Raw genomic sequence first — 19,517 nt, 5'->3', positions numbered from 1 at the left:
TTACTAATGCAAGTTGAAAAATAGTTAAAGAAACGTTCCCAATTGGATGAAAAAAAATTAATTCAGTAAAAAAAAAATGTTTAAATGTTCTATGATCAACAGATTTTTTTTAACGATTATGTAAAAAGATACATTTTTCAATGTCAGGAACATTATTGCCAAAAAATATCAAAAAGGAAAAAAATGAAAATGGGGCATTTATCCTAATTTCATGGAGTAGGCTTCTTACAATGGATTAAATAGAATAGATATGGCAGGACCACCCAGTTAGTTAAGCTAGGTTTATACAGTGAACTAGTCTAGTGGCTACCTTGAAAAATATCTGTGTAGCAGTCCACAGTTTATTACAGAGGCACAAAGTGGGGAATAAATTTATACATTTTCTCCCTGTAAATTTTTTTGTGGAAAAAAGGTAATGGTACTAAAATGGGAAAAAATGATCGTAAAAATTATCCTTATCTTTAACCATTCATGGCATTTACTTGAATATAATTTATGTGTCTTGTTGCATTAAATGGACCATCCTCAAGTACGTAGTAATATATTATTCAAAATGAACTTGCAGTGATACATTTTTGATGAATTTGAGGGTATTAAATTCTAGGAGGTAATATTTTTCATCTTGTACTGGATAAATGTTACTTTCAGAACCATCATTTACTGAAATAAAAATCAGTCAGTTGGTATTTTTTTTGACAAGATTGCCTATATTATGTCCTAAACTGGTTGACTAATGTTATTGGACATGTAACAAGTTTTACTTCTGTAGAAGAACAGAACCATCATTTACTGAAATAAAAATCAGTCAGTTGGTATTTTTTTTGACAAGATTGCCTATATTATGTCCTAAACTGGTTGACTAATGTTATTGGACATGTAACAAGTTTTACTTCTGTAGAAGAACACCTGGGGAACTAATTAATTCTGGTCATTTTTATTTGCTGTCACCCTATTTCCTCCAGCTAGTCCCTGTGGGAACACCTGTATGATAGTCATGGCTAAAGTTTAGCAGGCTACCTCACATATTTATTGTTGTCATCTTTAGTACATCTATTGTCAGTTTTGATGTATTAATGTTTTTATATTGGGAAATGATCTTTTTTTGTATTTCAGTATGTTTATTTCTTTTCCTTTTAATCCAAAAATAATATTTTTAGTAAAATATTTCAGAAAAGTTTCATTTTTATGGAATGACATATATTTTCTTCACTTTTTAATGAATTCAGTATCAAACTAAATGATTATTATGAATTTTATAAAGCAAAATGTTTTAAAGTTAAAACTTTTCTTCACCTAAGCTTCATCTTTTGATCAAATGATTAGGACATTCCTGAAGAAACTGCTGACCACAAATTTAGGTAAAAATTGACCAGTGTGCAGTGGGTGAATGTCAGACCATGTCTAGGTAATTAATCATCAGCTTTCCTGGATACTTGGTCAAGATTGTACATGTATGCAATATTAACAGTTACTGTTATAAAATAGTTTATACAGCTACATTATGAAATGGGAAAGTTAATTTTTAGAAAAGGCTACTGTACGAAATGTTTGATTAAATTTGATAATAATGTACTTTAATATTTTGAGAACCTGCAGCTGTCAAACTGTGATTTAATTAATTGCTGTTTTGTATATGAAAGTGATTTTAACCCTTATCATGCTGGACATGATTGATTCTGCCTTTGTGACCAGTGTGGATCATGATCAGCCTGCACATCCATGCAGACTGATCATGATCTGCACTGTTCGCTATTCAGTCAGTATATTTTTGGTTAAATCACCCCTTTTAACAGTTAATGGTGCTGTCCAAATTGAAAGATGGACAAGTTCATTATAGAAATTTAGCAGTATAAGGGTTAAAAAAAAAGCATTGTTGACAAGCTGGACATAAGTTGTAACATAATATGTTTCTCAAAGCTGACAGTCAGCGAAAAAGAAAAAAACACATTCATGATAGATAAGTTACAGAATAAGAACACAAACACTTTACGTTAGCACTCCTTGAGGGAAAAAATGTTACAAACAATAGCTTCTATTATATGTTAATGGCAAATTCTTGAAATTTTCTTGGAATATCTTGGAGAGCCTTGTATCTCGTAAAGCTCTGTAACAACTCGGTAACGTGCTAAAATGTGCCAGTTTTTGGCAATGGCTTCATACAGCTCTTGACCTTGCTTATACAAAATCTATTCAAAACTTTGTATTTACACAAACAAAATCTACAAACGCACTGATGAGAAATATAGGTAAGAAATATAATTTAAAGAAAAATGATTGAATTTCGTAAAAAGAAAAAAGGTGCAAAGTTTGTTTTTTTCTTACTTATAGATTTCTTTTGGACTATTTACTGTTACGGTGTTTCTTTGTGTGATCTCTTTAACATGTAACAAGGTTGGGTAGATTGAATTTGTCCTCTGTACTGAGATTGTTGCTCTAAAAGAGGTTTATTTAATTAGAAATTGGTGTAGATGGTTGTTACACACAGGTATCCACTCTGCACAGGTGTCGTTATATAGAGGTTAAGCTGTACATAAATCAAAGGTGGCATTGACCCTTGCCCTGCTATATTTCTATAATGGACTGGTCCATCATTCAATTACGGCAATACCATTTATTATACAAAGGGGTTTTCACTGAAAATTTACTGACTGAATGGGGAACAGTGCAGACCATGATCAGACTGCACGGATGTGCAGGCTGATCTTGGTCTGCACTGGTCGCAAAGGCAGAATGACTTGCCACCAGAAGGCTAAGGGTTAAGAGGTTTATCTGTACACTGTTTTAACTTTGATATTGCTAATATTTATTGAGGTTATAAAATATTGTCAAAATCGCCACTTTTAAGTTTAATTTTGTGACTTTATTAGCGGATGTGTTCGAGTTAAGTGATTTGTTCATACGAAAGTCTGCACTCCTTTTTGGGAGGAAAAGAAACTGATAATAAGGAGCTAGCCTGTTTGTTTTATGCCTGATTGAAATGTTTATTAGTGCAACAGTTTCAAATATTCAAAGAGACAAAATAAACATTACTGATTTCCTGTATGACAGTGTTAAAAATGTTTAAATAATAAACCCATACTGCAGTAGCTTGGAGGTAGCTTATCTGCTGATCTACTTATTTGTTCAACGATATACCTATTTGTTCATCAGAGAGAAAAGGTTGGACACAAATTGATTCAGTCATGGATCTTGATATGTTGGACCACCCAATAGGTTATGTAGAAGGCTCCGAAAGGGGAAATTCGAGTTGGGCAAGGAGAGGGGCTATTAATAAGGGTAGGACAAGAGGAGACAGGTAATAAGGGTGGGGCAAAGGAGTTGGTTGGGGGGTGGGGGGGGGGCTATAAGGGCAAGTCAAAGTGGGGGGGTACAAGGGTGGGGCAAGGGAAGAGGGACAATAAGGGTTGGGCTAGGGGAGATGGGTTATAAGCATGAGGCACTGGGAGAAGGGCTTAAGGGTGTAAGGGTATTTCTAGAATAGAGTGACAGTTAGGGAGTAGAGCAAGGGGAGAGAGGCAATAAGGATATAGTGCAAGAATGTAGGGACAATCAGTGTGGGGGCAAGAGGATAAGTGCAAATAATACAATTACTTTCACAGATACAAAGTCACAAGTGGTCAAAGAAAGATAACTGCTGATGAATGTAATGACTTGGTGACTTTTTAGAGTTGTTCGATTTGAGTATGGTAGTTATATGCGAGGAGAAAAAAACACAATAGAATTATAAACTAAACATTTTGTTGAGACAGCACTCTTTTTCTTATCACTTTGTACAAGATCTGTTTAATAATAACTGTAAGGAAAACTAAGCAACAATAATAAGAAGCATAAAAATATAGATGAAAAAATTACGCAAGAGAAGAGGAAAAATGATTCGAAACTGTAAAGCAATTATTTTCTTGGGGAAAGATTTCATTTTTTGAAGTCATAGGGTAATAAATTGTGTAAGTGGAGAAGACACTTGGCTGAGATAGAAAAAATCCTGATTGCGGTGAGGTAAACTGTTTACTTTAGCTAAAAGCCTTTTGGCTGATTAGCGGCTGATAACAAGGAATGAAAATTTCAATTATTTAAAGAGGATTTCCAGTAAAAACGAAAGATTAAGTTTTATGCGACAAATGAAATTTGACATTGATTTAGACGGAGAAGATTTTTACATTTATATCAGCTAGAAATTTATGAATATTTTGCCATAAAAATTAATTGAAAATTCAGTTTTAGTGCTCCTTTGATAGATGGTTTTCCATCATTAACAAAGTTTTATAAATCGAATAAAGATAAAGGTATCGGTATTTTCACTTCGCTGTTACAGGGGGTAACAGCATAATGTGTTTGTACCGAATTTTTTAAAAAAATAACGGGCTTTAAACGTCTAAGATCCTTTCAGATGAGTTTTCCAATTATAGCACAGTTTTCTTGTGTGGCCAAATTAATTACGTGTTGCTTTTAAATAAAAAAAAGTTTAAAGCTATTATTTAGCTGATTGTGAAGGATTAGATTGTAAAATGTATTACTTTAAAAACATTGAAAAAGAATTTCGTGTTATTTATGACTAATGGTATGAATATCTTTTTAATTAATTATGTTTGCGAACAAGTATAGGTATTGTTAGTTTTTAAAGCTTTTTTTTTTACTGTTTTTGTAAGCTTTTTCTTTTAGCCTTCATGCAAGCAAAAAAATCTACCAGGGAATCTAAACTGGTTTACCGCAGAATTTTAAGCCAGTCTATTTACATAGAATCCTTAGTTAGTCTTCAACTTAAACATAAGGATTTCATATAAATACAATTCAAAACAAATATTTTTCCAGTAAAAGGTTCTGTATCAAAGATCCTTCCTGTTTTTATTACAAAGGAAGCCGAAGTCAAACATTTTATTGTTCAGGAGTCTGATATTTTATTATTGAGGGTCAAATTATGAACCTTTGTGAAGAAGACACACTCATGTAAAAATCAGCCTTCACATTCATCAATCAGTTTGTTTATGCATTTCTGGGTTATAAAACTTGCCATCCAAAGGTTTTGTGGCTGTGTTTAGTTATGGCCTGTGCTGTTTTAAGAGTTTTTCTGGAGCCAGGTATACCTCTTCATGGAATCGTGTGCGCGTGTGTGTAAATCAGTACACCAGCTCTAGAATTTTATTTTTATGTGGTTTACCATGATTTCTGTGAGGTCCTGTTCACTTCTACAGTAACAGTATAAATTGTAATAGCGGGGTTCATTTTGGTTGAGGCATTGGTAAATACGTTCAGTAGAGGCATTTGTGTAGAGGCAGCCAGTAGAGGCATTTGTGTAGAGGCAGCCAGTAGAGGCATCTGGTAAATACGTTCAATAGAGGCTTTTGTGTAGAGGCATCTGGTAAATACGTTCAATAGAGGCATTTGTGTAGAGGCAGTCAGTAGAGGCATCTGGTAAATACGTTCAGTAGAGGCATTTGTGTAGAGGCAGTCAGTAGAGGCATCTGGTAAATACGTTCAATAGAGGCATTTGTGTAGAGGCAGCCAGTAGAGGCATCTGGTAAATACGTTCAGTAGAGGCATTTGTGTAGAGCCTTCCAGTAAATACGTTCAATAGAGGCATTTGTGTAGAGGCAGTCAATAGAGGCATCTGGTAAATACATTCAGTAGAGGCATTTGTGTAGAGGCATCCGGTAAATACGTTCAATAGAGGCATTTGTGTAGAGGCATCCGGTAAATACGTTCAATAGAAGCATTTGTATAGAGGCATCCGGTAAATACGTTCAATAGAAGCATTTGTGTAGAGGCATCCGGTAAATACGTTCAATAGAGGCATTTGTGTAGAGGCAGTCAGTAGAGGCATCCAGAGAGGCACTAAAGTCAGAAGTGGTGTTTTATGCCATACTGTCCACATTTTTCAATAAATCTGTAAATGTGGTCATTACTCAAAGGTAGGTAAAAAGTATGTTGTAGAAGTTAATAAATCGGCTTTTGTTCTCTTGGCAATATTGGGGGGTCTTCTCACACATGCTCCTTGGTCTTTCGATATTCATATTAAAACGAAATATTTAAAAGTATATCAATTTAAATCCCGCTTATATAACAAGCAGCTTTTTTATCTGGTTTCTTCAGCAGGTTTTTACGCAAAACTGGGATAAATTCGCAATCTGTTAAGATATTCCACTCCCAGCTAAGAATAAAAAAGTAGAATGTTTATTATTGAATGCTTGCAAGCTAATGTTTTTCATTATTGCTGGTGTGGAAAAAGACAGGAAAAAAACCCACATCGCAGCAGGTTGCCGGCAGTTTCTGGAAACTAGTCTGTGATGGATTTCAAAGGAAACCTCAGAAACAATGACGGCTAATTACATTAAGTTTACCCTGCTCAATTTCTATAATGAACTTGTCCATCTTTCAAATTGGACAGTACCATTAACTGTTAAAAGGGGTGCTTACCAAAAAAATACTGACTGAATGGCGAACAGTGCAGATCTTGATCGGACTGCATGGATGTGCAGGTTGATCATGATCTACACTGGTTGCAAAGGCAGAATCGATCGTGTCCTGCATGATAAGGGTTTAAGCATAACAACAGTTTTTTTGTGAATTTTGACATAGGATTTTGGTCTTTCTCCCCTTTTCTAATATATATACAATCAAACTTGCTCAAGACACGATGTCTGTTGAGAGACCTTTTGCATTAAGAGACAGGTTTTTATTTCCTTTTTGTGGTGTTAACAAACAATTTACATCTGCACTGTTCGCTATTCAGTCAGTATCATTTTGGTAAGCACCCCTTTTAACAGTTAATGGTACTGTCCAAATTGAAAGTTGGACAAGTTCATTGTAGAAATTAAGCAGGATAAGGGTTAAATATAATGATTTGCCCAATCATTCAATACCTTTTCGGATAGTTTATCCATAATGGTAATCAGATTTTAAATTTTTGATATGTCATTTCGAAATTCCTGGACTTATACAGAAAGCTATGTGCATTGGATAAGCTACATTTGCCTGAATACTATATAGGAATACATAATGGCATGGAAATATTTTGAGAACATCGCACTGGCATTTTTAACTCGCCTATTTCTGTCAAATTATCAATGGTTTTCTGAAAAAAGCAGACATGTTCAAGATGAAGCCAGTGATACAAGTTTGATCTAAATTTTGGCATATAATCCCAACAGGTTATCAGAAGCAATTTAACAAAGATTTATTGGTTCTTTACCATCTTTTATAACAATTTTTTTTCTGCAACATTTTCTTTTTTCATATTTAGTTCTTTACACTGATATAGCTAATAATCGAAAAGTTTATGTATAATAGATGTAAGAAATGTTCATGACATTTCAAATAAAAAACAATAGAATTGTAAGAAAAAATAATTCCCCATGTCACTTAAGAAGGAATATGTTAGCCTTTAGCCTGCTAAATTTTTAAAATGAACTGGTCCATCATTCAATTTGGGCAGTACCATTTATTATTCGAAGGGGTGTTGAATAACTGACAACTTACTGACTGAATAGCAAACAGTGCAGACTATGATCTGACTACATGGATGTGCAGGCTGATCTTGGTTTGCACTTGTCGCAAAGGCAGAATTACTTGCCGCCAGCAGGCTAAAGGTTAAACTTCTTAGAGCTTTACGAGTTGTTGAATTTAAGCTTCACATTAGAATAATCAGAAAAAGATAAAAGTATGTTTTGTACTTTTCTTTTTATTTAGTAGCAGCATATATTTTTTTTTTATGACACAAGGTGATAAAATTTGTTAAAAGTTGGCACATAGAATTTTACATCTGTGCAAGAAGACAAATTCCATTTTTCAGAAAGTAAATAAGATGTCAAGACTGACTGGTAACTTTTTGAATATCTCAATAATGTGATGTTGAGAGTAATGCTATTTTTTTAGGAAATGTTTAAGAAAATATTGGTTCAGATAGATACAAATCTAACAGTAGGACTTTTGGCGGCAGTACAAATTTCTATTAAACTGTCACTCATTGTAATTCTTCACAAATTAATCAAGGGAGATAACAGGGAAATTTATGGGAGGTCTGGGGATGTAGCAATGTCAAAATTTTGGGGTGAAATTCATTGAGGTACAGTGTTGATCAGAGTTCATTTTTACTTCCTGGAGAATTAAAAAAAAAAAAGAAACTTGTAAATAATTACAATATGATGTATGGGAGGTCTTTGAAAGTGATTAGCCAAAAGAAAAAAAACTACCGTAATTACTGTTTTATCATATTGTAAGATAACATACTTCAAGTATTAGATAGTGAATAGAGATAGGGGGGTAGACAAAAGACTAAGATAGCAAAAAAAAGATACAAAAGATTGGGGTGGGTGTTGGAGAAGAGGTCGGAGAGTAAACTGCAGAAAAGAATGCTCTTATGGGTGAATCCTGCAGAAGTCATTTAAGGTTTTGGAAAAGTAATACCTGATACAGAAGATGCTCCGGTGCATGTTGTAAAGCACTCTAGACTTGCCTTCGATTTCAGCTCACATTTGAAAGATAGTTACTTGCTGCAGGCTGTCAGCATTAAATTTCGACAAAGCAGAATGTAAAACAAAAATAAAGGAGAATCTTGTTGGGAATATTGTTATGTTGAGCCATTATACAAAATTTGTAACTCAGTACTAAAAAGATCTTGTCTCTAACTTTTTTTTATTTCGTGACTGTTCTAATGGATAAAGACATTTCCATCAATTTGTGCGAATTAAGCACTGTCTGTAGATTTGAACTGGCATGTTGGGATTGTTAGTTTGATGTTGAAAGGAGGGCCAATTATTGAAAGGTGTATATGTTTATTTTCGGAAGAGGTTTCCTGTAAAAATGGTGCCCACCCAAGCTATATAACTGATTGTGTTCTTTGTTGTTTTATGCTTGTCTTACTGTTTTTGGGTTTATAGTTTGTTTTTTAAGTTTGTCTGAAAGGCACAGTCTGCCTGGCAAAGGTTGTCTATATCAGATGTTTCATGATTCCTAGGCGGGAAGTTGAATTTGATATCAGAATTGTTCTTGTTTTGATGTACTTTGATGCAATTTTAGTTTATTTCTGTGCCTTTTTTGTTTCTGCATGATTTCCAGCCGGGAACTAGTCAGTAAAATGGAAAGAAATGAGTCTGTTGTTTTCTTTTTTATGTAGTGTTTAATACTGGTAAAAGAAATATTTTCAGAAGCTGTCCTGGCTCATCTTAGGAAAAGAGTCAAGTAGCCCATAAACTAGGTTAATTCCCATTTTGAATAATGATAAATTGTTTTTTGATCCTGAATAAGTTGAATACTCTACCTTTTTTCAAGACAATAAATTTTTCATTTCTGTACTTTCCAGGTATTTTTTCCTGGTGTTGACAGGGTTAGTGCTGATTGGGCTGTTAAACGGACTGGTTCTACTGCCAGTTATATTGTCTGTGTTTGGACCACCTTCAGAGGTAAGAAAGGAAAATGAAGACAATTCTGAAATTTTTGTTCACATGATGACTGATTATATGTACATGACATGGATTCTATAAAATTTAAACTTTAATATTTAAACATAAGAAAACTCTTAAGCTGTTACATATACATGCTCAGTAAAGTCATTTAAATTATGTTGTTTGGTCAAGGGAAAAGAATTTTTAAATATCAGAGTTTAAATTTAATTAGATTGATTTGATTTTTTTTGTTTGGATTTAAATAAGTGGTTTGGCTGTATTCACAATGGGGTAAATATGTCGTAGCTCGGTCAGTCAGTAAAAGTAACACCCAATACATCTGATCTTATCTTCAAAAGTTGAAAGTCTTGAATTCATATCCTAGAAAGAGCTGCTTTTATCCAAACTTCCACTGTTCATTGTATCCAGGAAAGGTTACTTAAACCAGATGATATTTTTGATCTTTCAGAAGCTATAGGTAGAATATGAATTATGTAGTGTTCATTAAAAATGAACTGTATGTTGACAGGTTCGGCCTAAAGAAAACGATGAAAGAATTCCTACACCATCTCCGGAGTCTTCTCCTCGAGCCAGAATCAGAAATTTACCTGTACGGGCTACAAGGCAAAGCAGGAAGATGAAATATCCGAGGAGAATTCCATCAGATATATCGTTAACGACAATTTCCGAGGAACCATCACAGTATTCTTCGACAGAAATTGTCGTTCAACCGGAGGTGGTGGTAGAGACGTCACTTCAGCAACCAAAAGATGGTAACAGTCAGCAGCAGACACTACCAAATGCTGCAGACGACAGTAGTAGCACTAAAAGTAGTAGTAAAAATGTAAGTTTTATTCATTACTGATAAACTATTTCAAAGGCGGATCTAATCTAATTTATTTTCTTTGCTTTTTGAGATTCTGATTATTGAAACTTAGACATGAATGCATGATAATTTTAAATCTTGTTCCGTGTCTGTGTAAAAATGTGTTTTCAAAAAAGAAGTTGTTACATTTAAAAGATGTTCTGTTTTGAATATTTATTATAATCATGAATTTAAACATTTTCAGAATTCTCCACCAGGGTCGATTGTGTCGGCACCGGCTACACATGTAACACGGGTAAAAGCAACAGCGACTGTGAAGGTTGAAGTTCACACACCTTTACCAGGTATTTAATTTGATGATGCTGAATAATTATATAAAGTAATGTTATATATTTTGATCTGAGTATTGTTAAAACTTGTAAATATATTTTTTTACTGAATCGGGTTTGCTTATAGATATACATTGTATATCTTTATTCTTTTTTCTCAATAATCTTTGGTGATATATTGAGATCCACTTTTGTTCACTTTTTTGCTAAAGATGAAGAATCTTTATAATGCTGGCCCTTGTTCCAGCGTTTTGTACTTGTTAGTGTTTCATGGAATAAAGTAAAGTATGCTGTTTCAGAAAGAATGGACAATACCATTTGGAGAAAAGTCTAGTTCCCAGCATATACTTTGGCATGATTTAATATCTCTGGCAAAAGATTTTGGGTTTCATTGAAAATTGCTACTTGGCAGGGACACAAATTTATGAATTTTAAATTTTAAGTGCTGAAATAAATCAGTATTTGTTCATTGAGATTTAATTTTTCATATACACAGTCTACAAATATTTGGCCATTACATACAATTTTGATAAAAACGAATGATCCAGTGTATAGAAAAATTTCAAAAGATTTTTTTTTTCCGTGAACAGGTACAGTTCCAGAGTTACAGGATTATAAACGACGGAGGCGGAAGGACAACACAGATAGCAGTAACTCAGACTCTGATTCCAGTTCCTAACATTTGGTAGGTACATACCGTATAATTATTTCGATATTTGCTTAATTTTAACATTACAATTTTACTTACAATATCTAGCAAGAGTTCTCCAAGAATATTTCTTAACAGCATATTATAGCTTAGCAACAAGTTTCAGAACGCAGATAAATTTGAAAATGTATTTTTTCTGAACAATTATCTGTAAGAGTGACTCCTGTTAATAAAATGTCATATTCTTGCAAACATACTGCAATTTCATTCAATTTTGGTAGATATAATTTGTGGATTGTCCTTGAAAACTTGTCCCTCATGATTCTTTAACCTTTACTTGTTAAATTTCTAAAGTGGACTGGTCCGTCCTTCAATATGGGCAGTACCACTTATTATTAAAGGTGTTCACTGAAAATTTACTGACTGAACAGCAAACAGTGCAGACCTGCACAGATGTGCAGGCTAATCTTGTTCTGCACTGATCGCAAAGGCAGAACCACTGGCCGCTAGCAGGCTAAAGGTTAAATGAGCCGTGCTATGAGAAAACCAACATAGTGGGTTTGCGACCAGCATGGATCCAGACCAGCCTGCGCATCCACGCAGTCTGGTCAGGCTCCATGCTGTTCGCTTTTAAAGCCTATTGGAATTGGAGAAACTTTTAGCGAACAGCATGGATCCTGACCAGACTGCGCGGATGCGCAGGCTGGTCTGGATCCATGCTGGTCGCAAAGCCACTGTGTTGGTTTTCCCATGGCACGGCTCAAATTATGATATTGCAGTATTTTAAATGCCTTCTTATGAAATAATACTCAAAATGTCCTTTTTGTCTAATTTCAGATGGTCTGGGGCTACTTGGTGCTATATAGCATGCCTGCAATATTATTTGTACAGAAAGCATTATAATTTATATGTGAATATTGCTGTCACCTATCAGTATTTATATGTGATTTCATATGAGAGCATGGACTCTTCAAAACTCATTTCAAGACTGTGAAGGGATATTGTCATTCTTTGATCGCGAAATTTACATGAATCTTTGGAGCAGACGACATTTGGATTTTTGCAGCAGACGACATGTATCTCTGCAGAAGACTTGCGTGTCTTTAGGCCAGCTTCGGTGCAGAAAACCTGTGAACATAATATATTAAGCGGAACACATCGAAAGTTTTTTTTTAGCAATTATGTACATAAGGAAGGAAATTGGAACTTGAATCTACATGAAATACTTCCTTATTACACACATCAAGTGTGTTTTCCATTTGTCAAAAATTGTTAACACATATGGCCTTTATGTAAAACACACATTGTGTTATGTGCCTTATTAGATCTTTAATTCAAATGTGCCAATAAACCAAAAGTGTGAATATTTAACTGAATATTTTTTCCTGTTTTACATGTACATGATGTGTGATATTAACAACTGTTTCAAGTGTGGTAAAAAGTGTTAACAACGAACATAAAATGTGCTTCCAAGGAATAAATTAAGATGGATGAATCGGGGGAAAAGATTGGCTATGTCCCTATGCAGACTGTATCATTGTGATATTTTTTTTTATTTACTTCCGTGTGGATGTCAAAATGAATCAGTTTTAACTGAGCTATTGATTTTGATTGGTCAGTGCGGAGGCAGCTATCATACTGAAATTAACACAAATCAGGGCTATTAGGGTATTAGACCCCGTTTACACTAAACTGAATATATACATTCGTTTTTATGTAAGCAGGCTCCGATATGAAAATTAACCATGGTTATGGAAGGAGTTTTTGTGTACTTTGTAAGAGAGATTTTACACATGCATAGATGTGTAGCAGTACCTCAGTGTAAGAAGGCTGATATGAACTGTATCAGATTTATTCATCACGTGTAATTTATTGTAGACTATTAGACAATATAGGAACTAAACCAGTCTAAACTTACAGTTTATCTACTGAAGTGAGCTTTAGAGTTGTGAAGTCAGTATTGTTAGGATTACTACCCCAAAAATCATTACCGGGTATGCAAAAATCACTGGTCAGTTCAGATATAAATTTTGAGAGGCAGAAGACTTTAAAAAAATGCATATTTAACCCCTTCTTAATATAGTGGGTTAATAGTAAATTAAACCTTTTGCCTGCACATTGTTTGAGCCATGTGGCATCAGTAATAATACTTTCAGGTAATATTATTTTCATATTATATCAAGGGTGATGTTATTTTCATACTATATTATCGGTAATATTATTTTCAGATAATATCATTGGTGATATTATTTTCATTTGATATCTTTGATGATATTATTTTCATACAATATCGTCGGTGATATTATTTTCAGATAATATCATCGTTTATATTATTTTCATTTAATATCTTTGATGATATTATTTTCAGGTAATATCATTAGTAATATTATGAAAGTTATAATTTACTGATAATCTTTTTGAAAAGTCATACACCCTTACTTATGATTTCTTTTAAAGTGACCAGTAAATGTTTCCACATAATTAAATTATTTAATATTTTTAATATAGATTAACTTCGACTTGCAATGATGTTGCTTTTTTTCTGTGACCACTTTTGTATAATCAGGGTCACGTGAATCTATGTACGGGTAATTAAATATGTAATTATGCATCTGTATATTGACATTTTTCATGACATAAATTGTGTATATGATGTAACTTTAATTGTACATGTATTTAATGCCAAAATAATTCAGGTTAAAACTATTTTTGTCATCTCGTTTTAATAAAACAGTTTGAGCAGGAGCGCAATGAGCCTTGTTGGAAGTTAAATGAATATTTTCCATTGTTGGAAATTTTACGAACTGATATTTTTATGTATTCAGTTTACTAGCTCATCATGGAATTTATGCAGAACTTTTATTCGTCTTATAACCAAATGTCAAAACCAATGCGGTATGTGTCAGCTTAGACCTGATATGCAGTTTAAACTGTACTGATTTTTAATACCTTTGTTTTGAATTCATTTAAAAAAGTTTATAAATCAGTTTGAAATGATTTGAAAATCCATTGTTATGTCTTTAATGTATTGTGTCAGTGAATAACATTGTGAAGCAGGTGCTAACAAATTAGTGTTAGCTTCGGTTTGTACAAAAAAAAAGTTTTGTTCAAGTTGGAGTCTCAACAAATGCAATTTTTCTTGTAAATTAAATAGGTAGGGACTATTTTGTTTCAAACTACACATTTTTTCCCCCTAAACCTCATCTATGCAACAATTTTATGATAATAGGTGCTCATTACTATCTTCCAATATTTCGTCTTCCATTCTTATATTTCGATTTTGCACCAAAGTGCATTTATTAAAGCGATAATTATATAAATTTCCCTTATAGTCAAAAGTAGTTGATTCTACAATGTTGTATGGAAAAGTACATTAATGTAGTTTTAGGGATGGCAGCATTGTGGAAAGAAAAACACTTGTGGTATAATGCTAGTTTACTCAAATGATACAGTAAATGGCATAGTTATATTTTGTATTTGTCAGTATTTTGTGTCAAGGATGTATATAGTTGTTATGACGCTATTTCGACAAATTATATATAAAGCAATATTTGTAAATATAATTTTCATGCATTGAAAATTATCATTTTTCCAAAATTATCATTGCTTTGTGTTTAAATTTCCATACCTCGATACATAATTGTTATTAATTATCTTTGTAATTAAAGACCTGTAAAGGGTGACAGTTCAGTTCGGAAGAATTAAAATTAATTTCTCAGAGATATATTTTTCACACCTTGTATTAAAACATGATTTGTCTATATTCAGGTAAAATGCTTGGAATATGATTACTATGAAAGGCTAAGGGTAATGGCTTTTATTTAGAATGAATAAAAGCTAAACTTTTTTAACCGTACCAGTGAGGATGCAGTGCCTTAAAGTACTTTGATTTTGCTCAAAGAGTTTTTGCATACAGTAATATGTAATGCCAAGTAAACATGGTCTTTTGTTTTAAAACTGAAACCAGTCTAAAAACCCTTGCCTCTGATTGGTTGCTTCTTAGCACAGTTGTGAAACTGACCAATAACAGCGTTGCTTTCTGAAACTGGTTCCAAAATTCTAGTTTTGAAATCTGGAGTGTCATCTCATGGCTACCATTTTTGTTGCTTGTAAATGACTCTATCATAAATAGGATGAAAACATGTTTTAGATTTTATAAACAGGGAAAATGGAAATTTAAATGCAGGGTGATATCTACTTAAACAGGGTGTTAGATTTTGCCAAAGATTCTATGTAAATTATGCAAAATGATTATCTCAGGTAAAATTTTCACTTTTCTTTTTTTTTGTAAATTTCGAATTTTCTATGCCGTTTAATATCATTGAAGAAAAAAATCATTTAGAATACATTCATTACCTCAGGTGCTGTAAAGTCATTGTAAATTTGTTGGTAATTGATTTCGCAGCAATACAAATGGTTCAGTGTAAATGAAGCCAGTTCATGAAAGTACAGCACATGGTCAAATTCTACCTTTAAAGTTAATACAGAATATAGAAGCACTTGAACAGCTGTATTTACATCATTTTCATGAGTTTTTTGCTAACATATATTTGTCAAATTCAGTAAATTATACCAATAAATTTATAATGGTTTTAAAGTATACATGTGTTGAAGGCTGGTCTTTTTATATATAATGGACACTTTTGTAAGTCTAAAAAAGCTAATCTTTTAAAAAAATCACCATTTGCCATAAAATGTCTTTAGACTAATTGAAAGTTTACGGTTTTAGATAAGAATATTTACAAGTAACAAGTATTTTTTATTTACAGGTAAAAATTTCAGATATTTTGAGATTTTTCAGAATTTGAGTACAATTTTATATTACAGTATATTTATTTAAACATGGTATTGAATAGGAAGTTTCTTAGAAACATGAACTTCCTTACAATTTAGCTATACAATGTTACCTCAGTTGGTAGATGGTCTTTGTAAGTAACAAGTTTTTTGATTGGTTGTTGAAAAGTAACCCAGTTTTTGATTGGTTGATCAGAACAGTTTGTCTTAAAGGATATTACAACTTCTTGCATTATTTAATTGAAATATATTTGAAAAGTTTGATTTCTGAGCAAATTGGTTTATTATACTGATATTAGCCAATCAAATGCCTTGTTATATTTGTGTTATTGAAGTGAAAATAAGAATGATTTTTATTGGTTGATACATTGAGTCATTCTTCAAAATACAGACCGAGCCGTAAAGTATAGGTGAAGTTTTATCGAGATCTTTGCAAAAGTCATACCGTTAGTTCAGTTTTACATGCTGAGAATCAAGCTAGAAAATATGTTAACAAACTTTGATGAACACTTACTACAATATGTTAGGTAAATAAATGTTTAATTACTGTTATCTTTACCATCTTAAAATATGTATACAGATCTATAAATTTTTCTCTATTCTCTGTCATTTGTAGAGGGCTGATTATTCAAATGGAAATTCTGTGTCTATATTTTGAAGATTGACCTCTATGTGCCCATTTTTGCCTGTGATTTTCCTGTTGTGTATTTAATACTCACATTTTGTATTGTACAGTATGCAGTCCTTGTCACATAATGTGACTACAGGACATGCCCACACATGGGCATTAATATTTCAAAACTATAAAAATATGAAAATTAAAAAAGTCTAAAAAATATTCCTTTGTTTCTCCTTATTTATGTCCTACATATGACTTTTTTAACCTTTAGCCTGCTAAATTTCTAAAATGGACTGGTCCATTATTCAATTTGGGCAATGCCATATATTATTCGGAGTGGTGTTCACTGAAAATTTACCGAGTGAAAAGCGAACAGTGCAGACCATGATCAGCCTGCACGGATTGATCTGCACTGGTCACAAAGGCAGAACCACTTGCCACCAGCAGGCTAAAGGTTAAAGAGTGGGCTGTCTCTTGTTTGTAATGAAGCTAATAGTTAAACTATATGCTAAGGTTTCATAGGAAACTACATGCATTGGTGGTTAACTAAAATGAAAAATAACTTTTTATCTCGGTCAAAATGGAATTGCTTTATATGTAATAATCGTTAACTTGCTAAAGAACCTATGGACTGGCTGTAGTGGAAGGACCTTGAAAGGGCCTTTAAAAGTGCATTCCAGTGAGTATACATGTATAATGCCATAAAAATCGTGCTCAAGTAACTACTGTAATACAAAATCTTAATTTCTGGAATACCTGTGGACACATTACACAGTCTATATCATGTGGATCTCAAATGGTCAGGCGTTGTGGTATATTTGTCTATGATCTAAGAGACATTGGTAGACATCATTCTGTAAATACTGTGAAATTCTTTTAATTTCTTGGACATCAAATTCTGTGGTTTTGGCAAAAACGGTAATTTCATTGGGTTCGAAATTCATTCATTTCTACTGGTACATTCCTCTCTTTAAAATTAACAGAAGTTTTACATGCTGATGGGGATTAATTTTGGTGAATTGACATAACCATAAAATCTGCAAAAGTCTCTGATCAGCAGATCAAGTTGTCAGTCCTAGACTATAGATTATTATACGTCTTTTATGAAATGGCACACAAGAATTCAATATCCACTTTAAACGCTCTGTGTAAAAGGAGAATCTACACATACTGAATAAAACCAAAATATCTCGATTCCATCTGAACAAGCTTCCACCTGTACATACAGGTTGCTAAGAAACCTGAATAAAACTTCATTTCTTAACAGTTGTGTCCACAAAGTTCAGTAATGATCAAATTTGTAGAAATATGGCCTCTGGTAGTAGCTATTGACTGTGGTCTGTGGTGTAAATGGAACTGTACTGTCAAGAACTCCGAAGACAGTGGCCCATAGTATACCTTGCAGAGAGTAGAAACAGTACTTCCTATCCTTGCTATCTGCAGTACCAACAGAATAATTTAGATAACCAGCAGCAGTTCATTGAAGGATATACATACTTTTTTCTAAGTTCAGCCAATACCTTCTGTCAGAGCAATTAATGCAATTTGACATGACTGGTCACTATAAGCACGGCATTAGTAACTTCTTTGAACAGGCTTCTGGGAAACTTGTTTCCACACTAGCAGACATCCAGGCTGAGAGTTAGAAGGCTCTGCGTGAGGTTGTCGGCCAGTTGTCCAGTGGTCACCATCCTTGGAAAAGTCTGGTCTCACAGTTTTTGAAATCCTATAACTGAAGTAAATCTTGAAATACACCTGCATTATTTACTATTCCTGGGTTAGACAGCTAAGAAAAAGAACCAGTCTCAAATCAAAACAAGCTGATTGGTTCTTTCCAGGTTCAGTCATGAAAATTGCCCAATGGCAAGGTTGCATTTTGAGACTGGTTTTCCAGCTCAGCTTTACAACCTGGAACTCAGTTGGCTTGAAGTGAGAGACCACTTATTCAAATACAGACAGGAAAGTTACTGAGAATAAAGGTAACCATTTACCTGGGAATAAGGTAATGTTTAGTCTGTCTGATTGGTCAGTAATGTAAAGAATTCCAATAAGTGGTCTTTTTAGATTGAACCATCAGACTGTGTTGACAGTAATGTCAGTATTATATTTTACATTTTGACAATATTTACTATATTTGTTATGTATTGAAAGAAGTTTCATGTGACAGTCTTCTTCCACCATGTCAGGGAGTCTATCATTCACACAAATACTCAAACTATCACTATTTATAATATAAATGTTCTTTTAGTGGAAGAAGGATAGTTCTAGCAAAAAATGTGATTACATATAGATACATGTATTTCGATTTATGGTTTAAAGTTATAATGGAAGTCTATGAGAAAAACAAGCAGTGGTCAGTAACCTTCATTTTGTAATTGAATAGATGTAATTTAAATGCCTTTGACACATATTAATATTGGAGGTTGTTTTTAACGCATTTTCCCTTACCAGTATTTACCTGTTCCTGCATCTAAAGTCTAAAGATTTGCCAATATTTACAGTGTTCCTGCATCCCTTACCAGTATTTACAATGTTCCTGCTTCCCTTACTAGGATCTACCATGTTCCTGCATCCCTTACCAGTATTTACAATGTTCCTGCTTCCCTTACTAGGATCTACCATGTTCTTGCTTTCCTTACCAGTAATTACAATGTTCTTGCATCCCTTACCAGTAATTACAATGTTCTTGCATCCTTTACCAGTATTTACAATGTCCTGCTTCTCTTACCAGTGTCTACCATGTTCCTGCTTCCCGTACTAGTATCTACCATGTTCCTGCTTTCCTTACCAGTAATTACAATGTTCTTGCATCCCTTACCAGTAATTACAATGTTCTTGCATCCCTTACCAGTATTTACAATGTTCCTGCTTCCCTTACCAGTATCTACCATGTTCCTGCTTCCCTACCTAGTATCTACCATGT

General features: G+C 33.4%; 1 protein-coding gene across 2 annotated transcripts in view; it reads left to right on the top strand.

The window, feature by feature from the left end:
- LOC123524251 (protein patched homolog 1-like) overlaps positions 1-16,813 on the top strand; it is a 77,406-nt gene extending 60,593 nt beyond the window's left edge. For both annotated transcript variants that reach the window (XM_053539078.1, XM_045302313.2), the window contains 5 exons: positions 9,296-9,395; positions 9,907-10,221; positions 10,448-10,547; positions 11,123-11,217; positions 12,019-16,813. In XM_053539078.1, coding sequence (XP_053395053.1) covers positions 9,296-9,395; positions 9,907-10,221; positions 10,448-10,547; positions 11,123-11,211 — 604 coding nt within the window. In that variant the 3' untranslated portion in view covers positions 11,212-11,217; positions 12,019-16,813. The remainder of the gene's footprint in view (positions 1-9,295; positions 9,396-9,906; positions 10,222-10,447; positions 10,548-11,122; positions 11,218-12,018) is intronic.
- Positions 16,814-19,517: the final 2,704 nt, after the last annotated feature.

Source organism: Mercenaria mercenaria, chromosome 3 (genome assembly GCF_021730395.1).
Source record: "Mercenaria mercenaria strain notata chromosome 3, MADL_Memer_1, whole genome shotgun sequence".
Taxonomy (NCBI): domain Eukaryota; kingdom Metazoa; phylum Mollusca; class Bivalvia; order Venerida; family Veneridae; genus Mercenaria; species Mercenaria mercenaria.
This window is presented reverse-complemented; position numbering and strand designations above follow the sequence as displayed.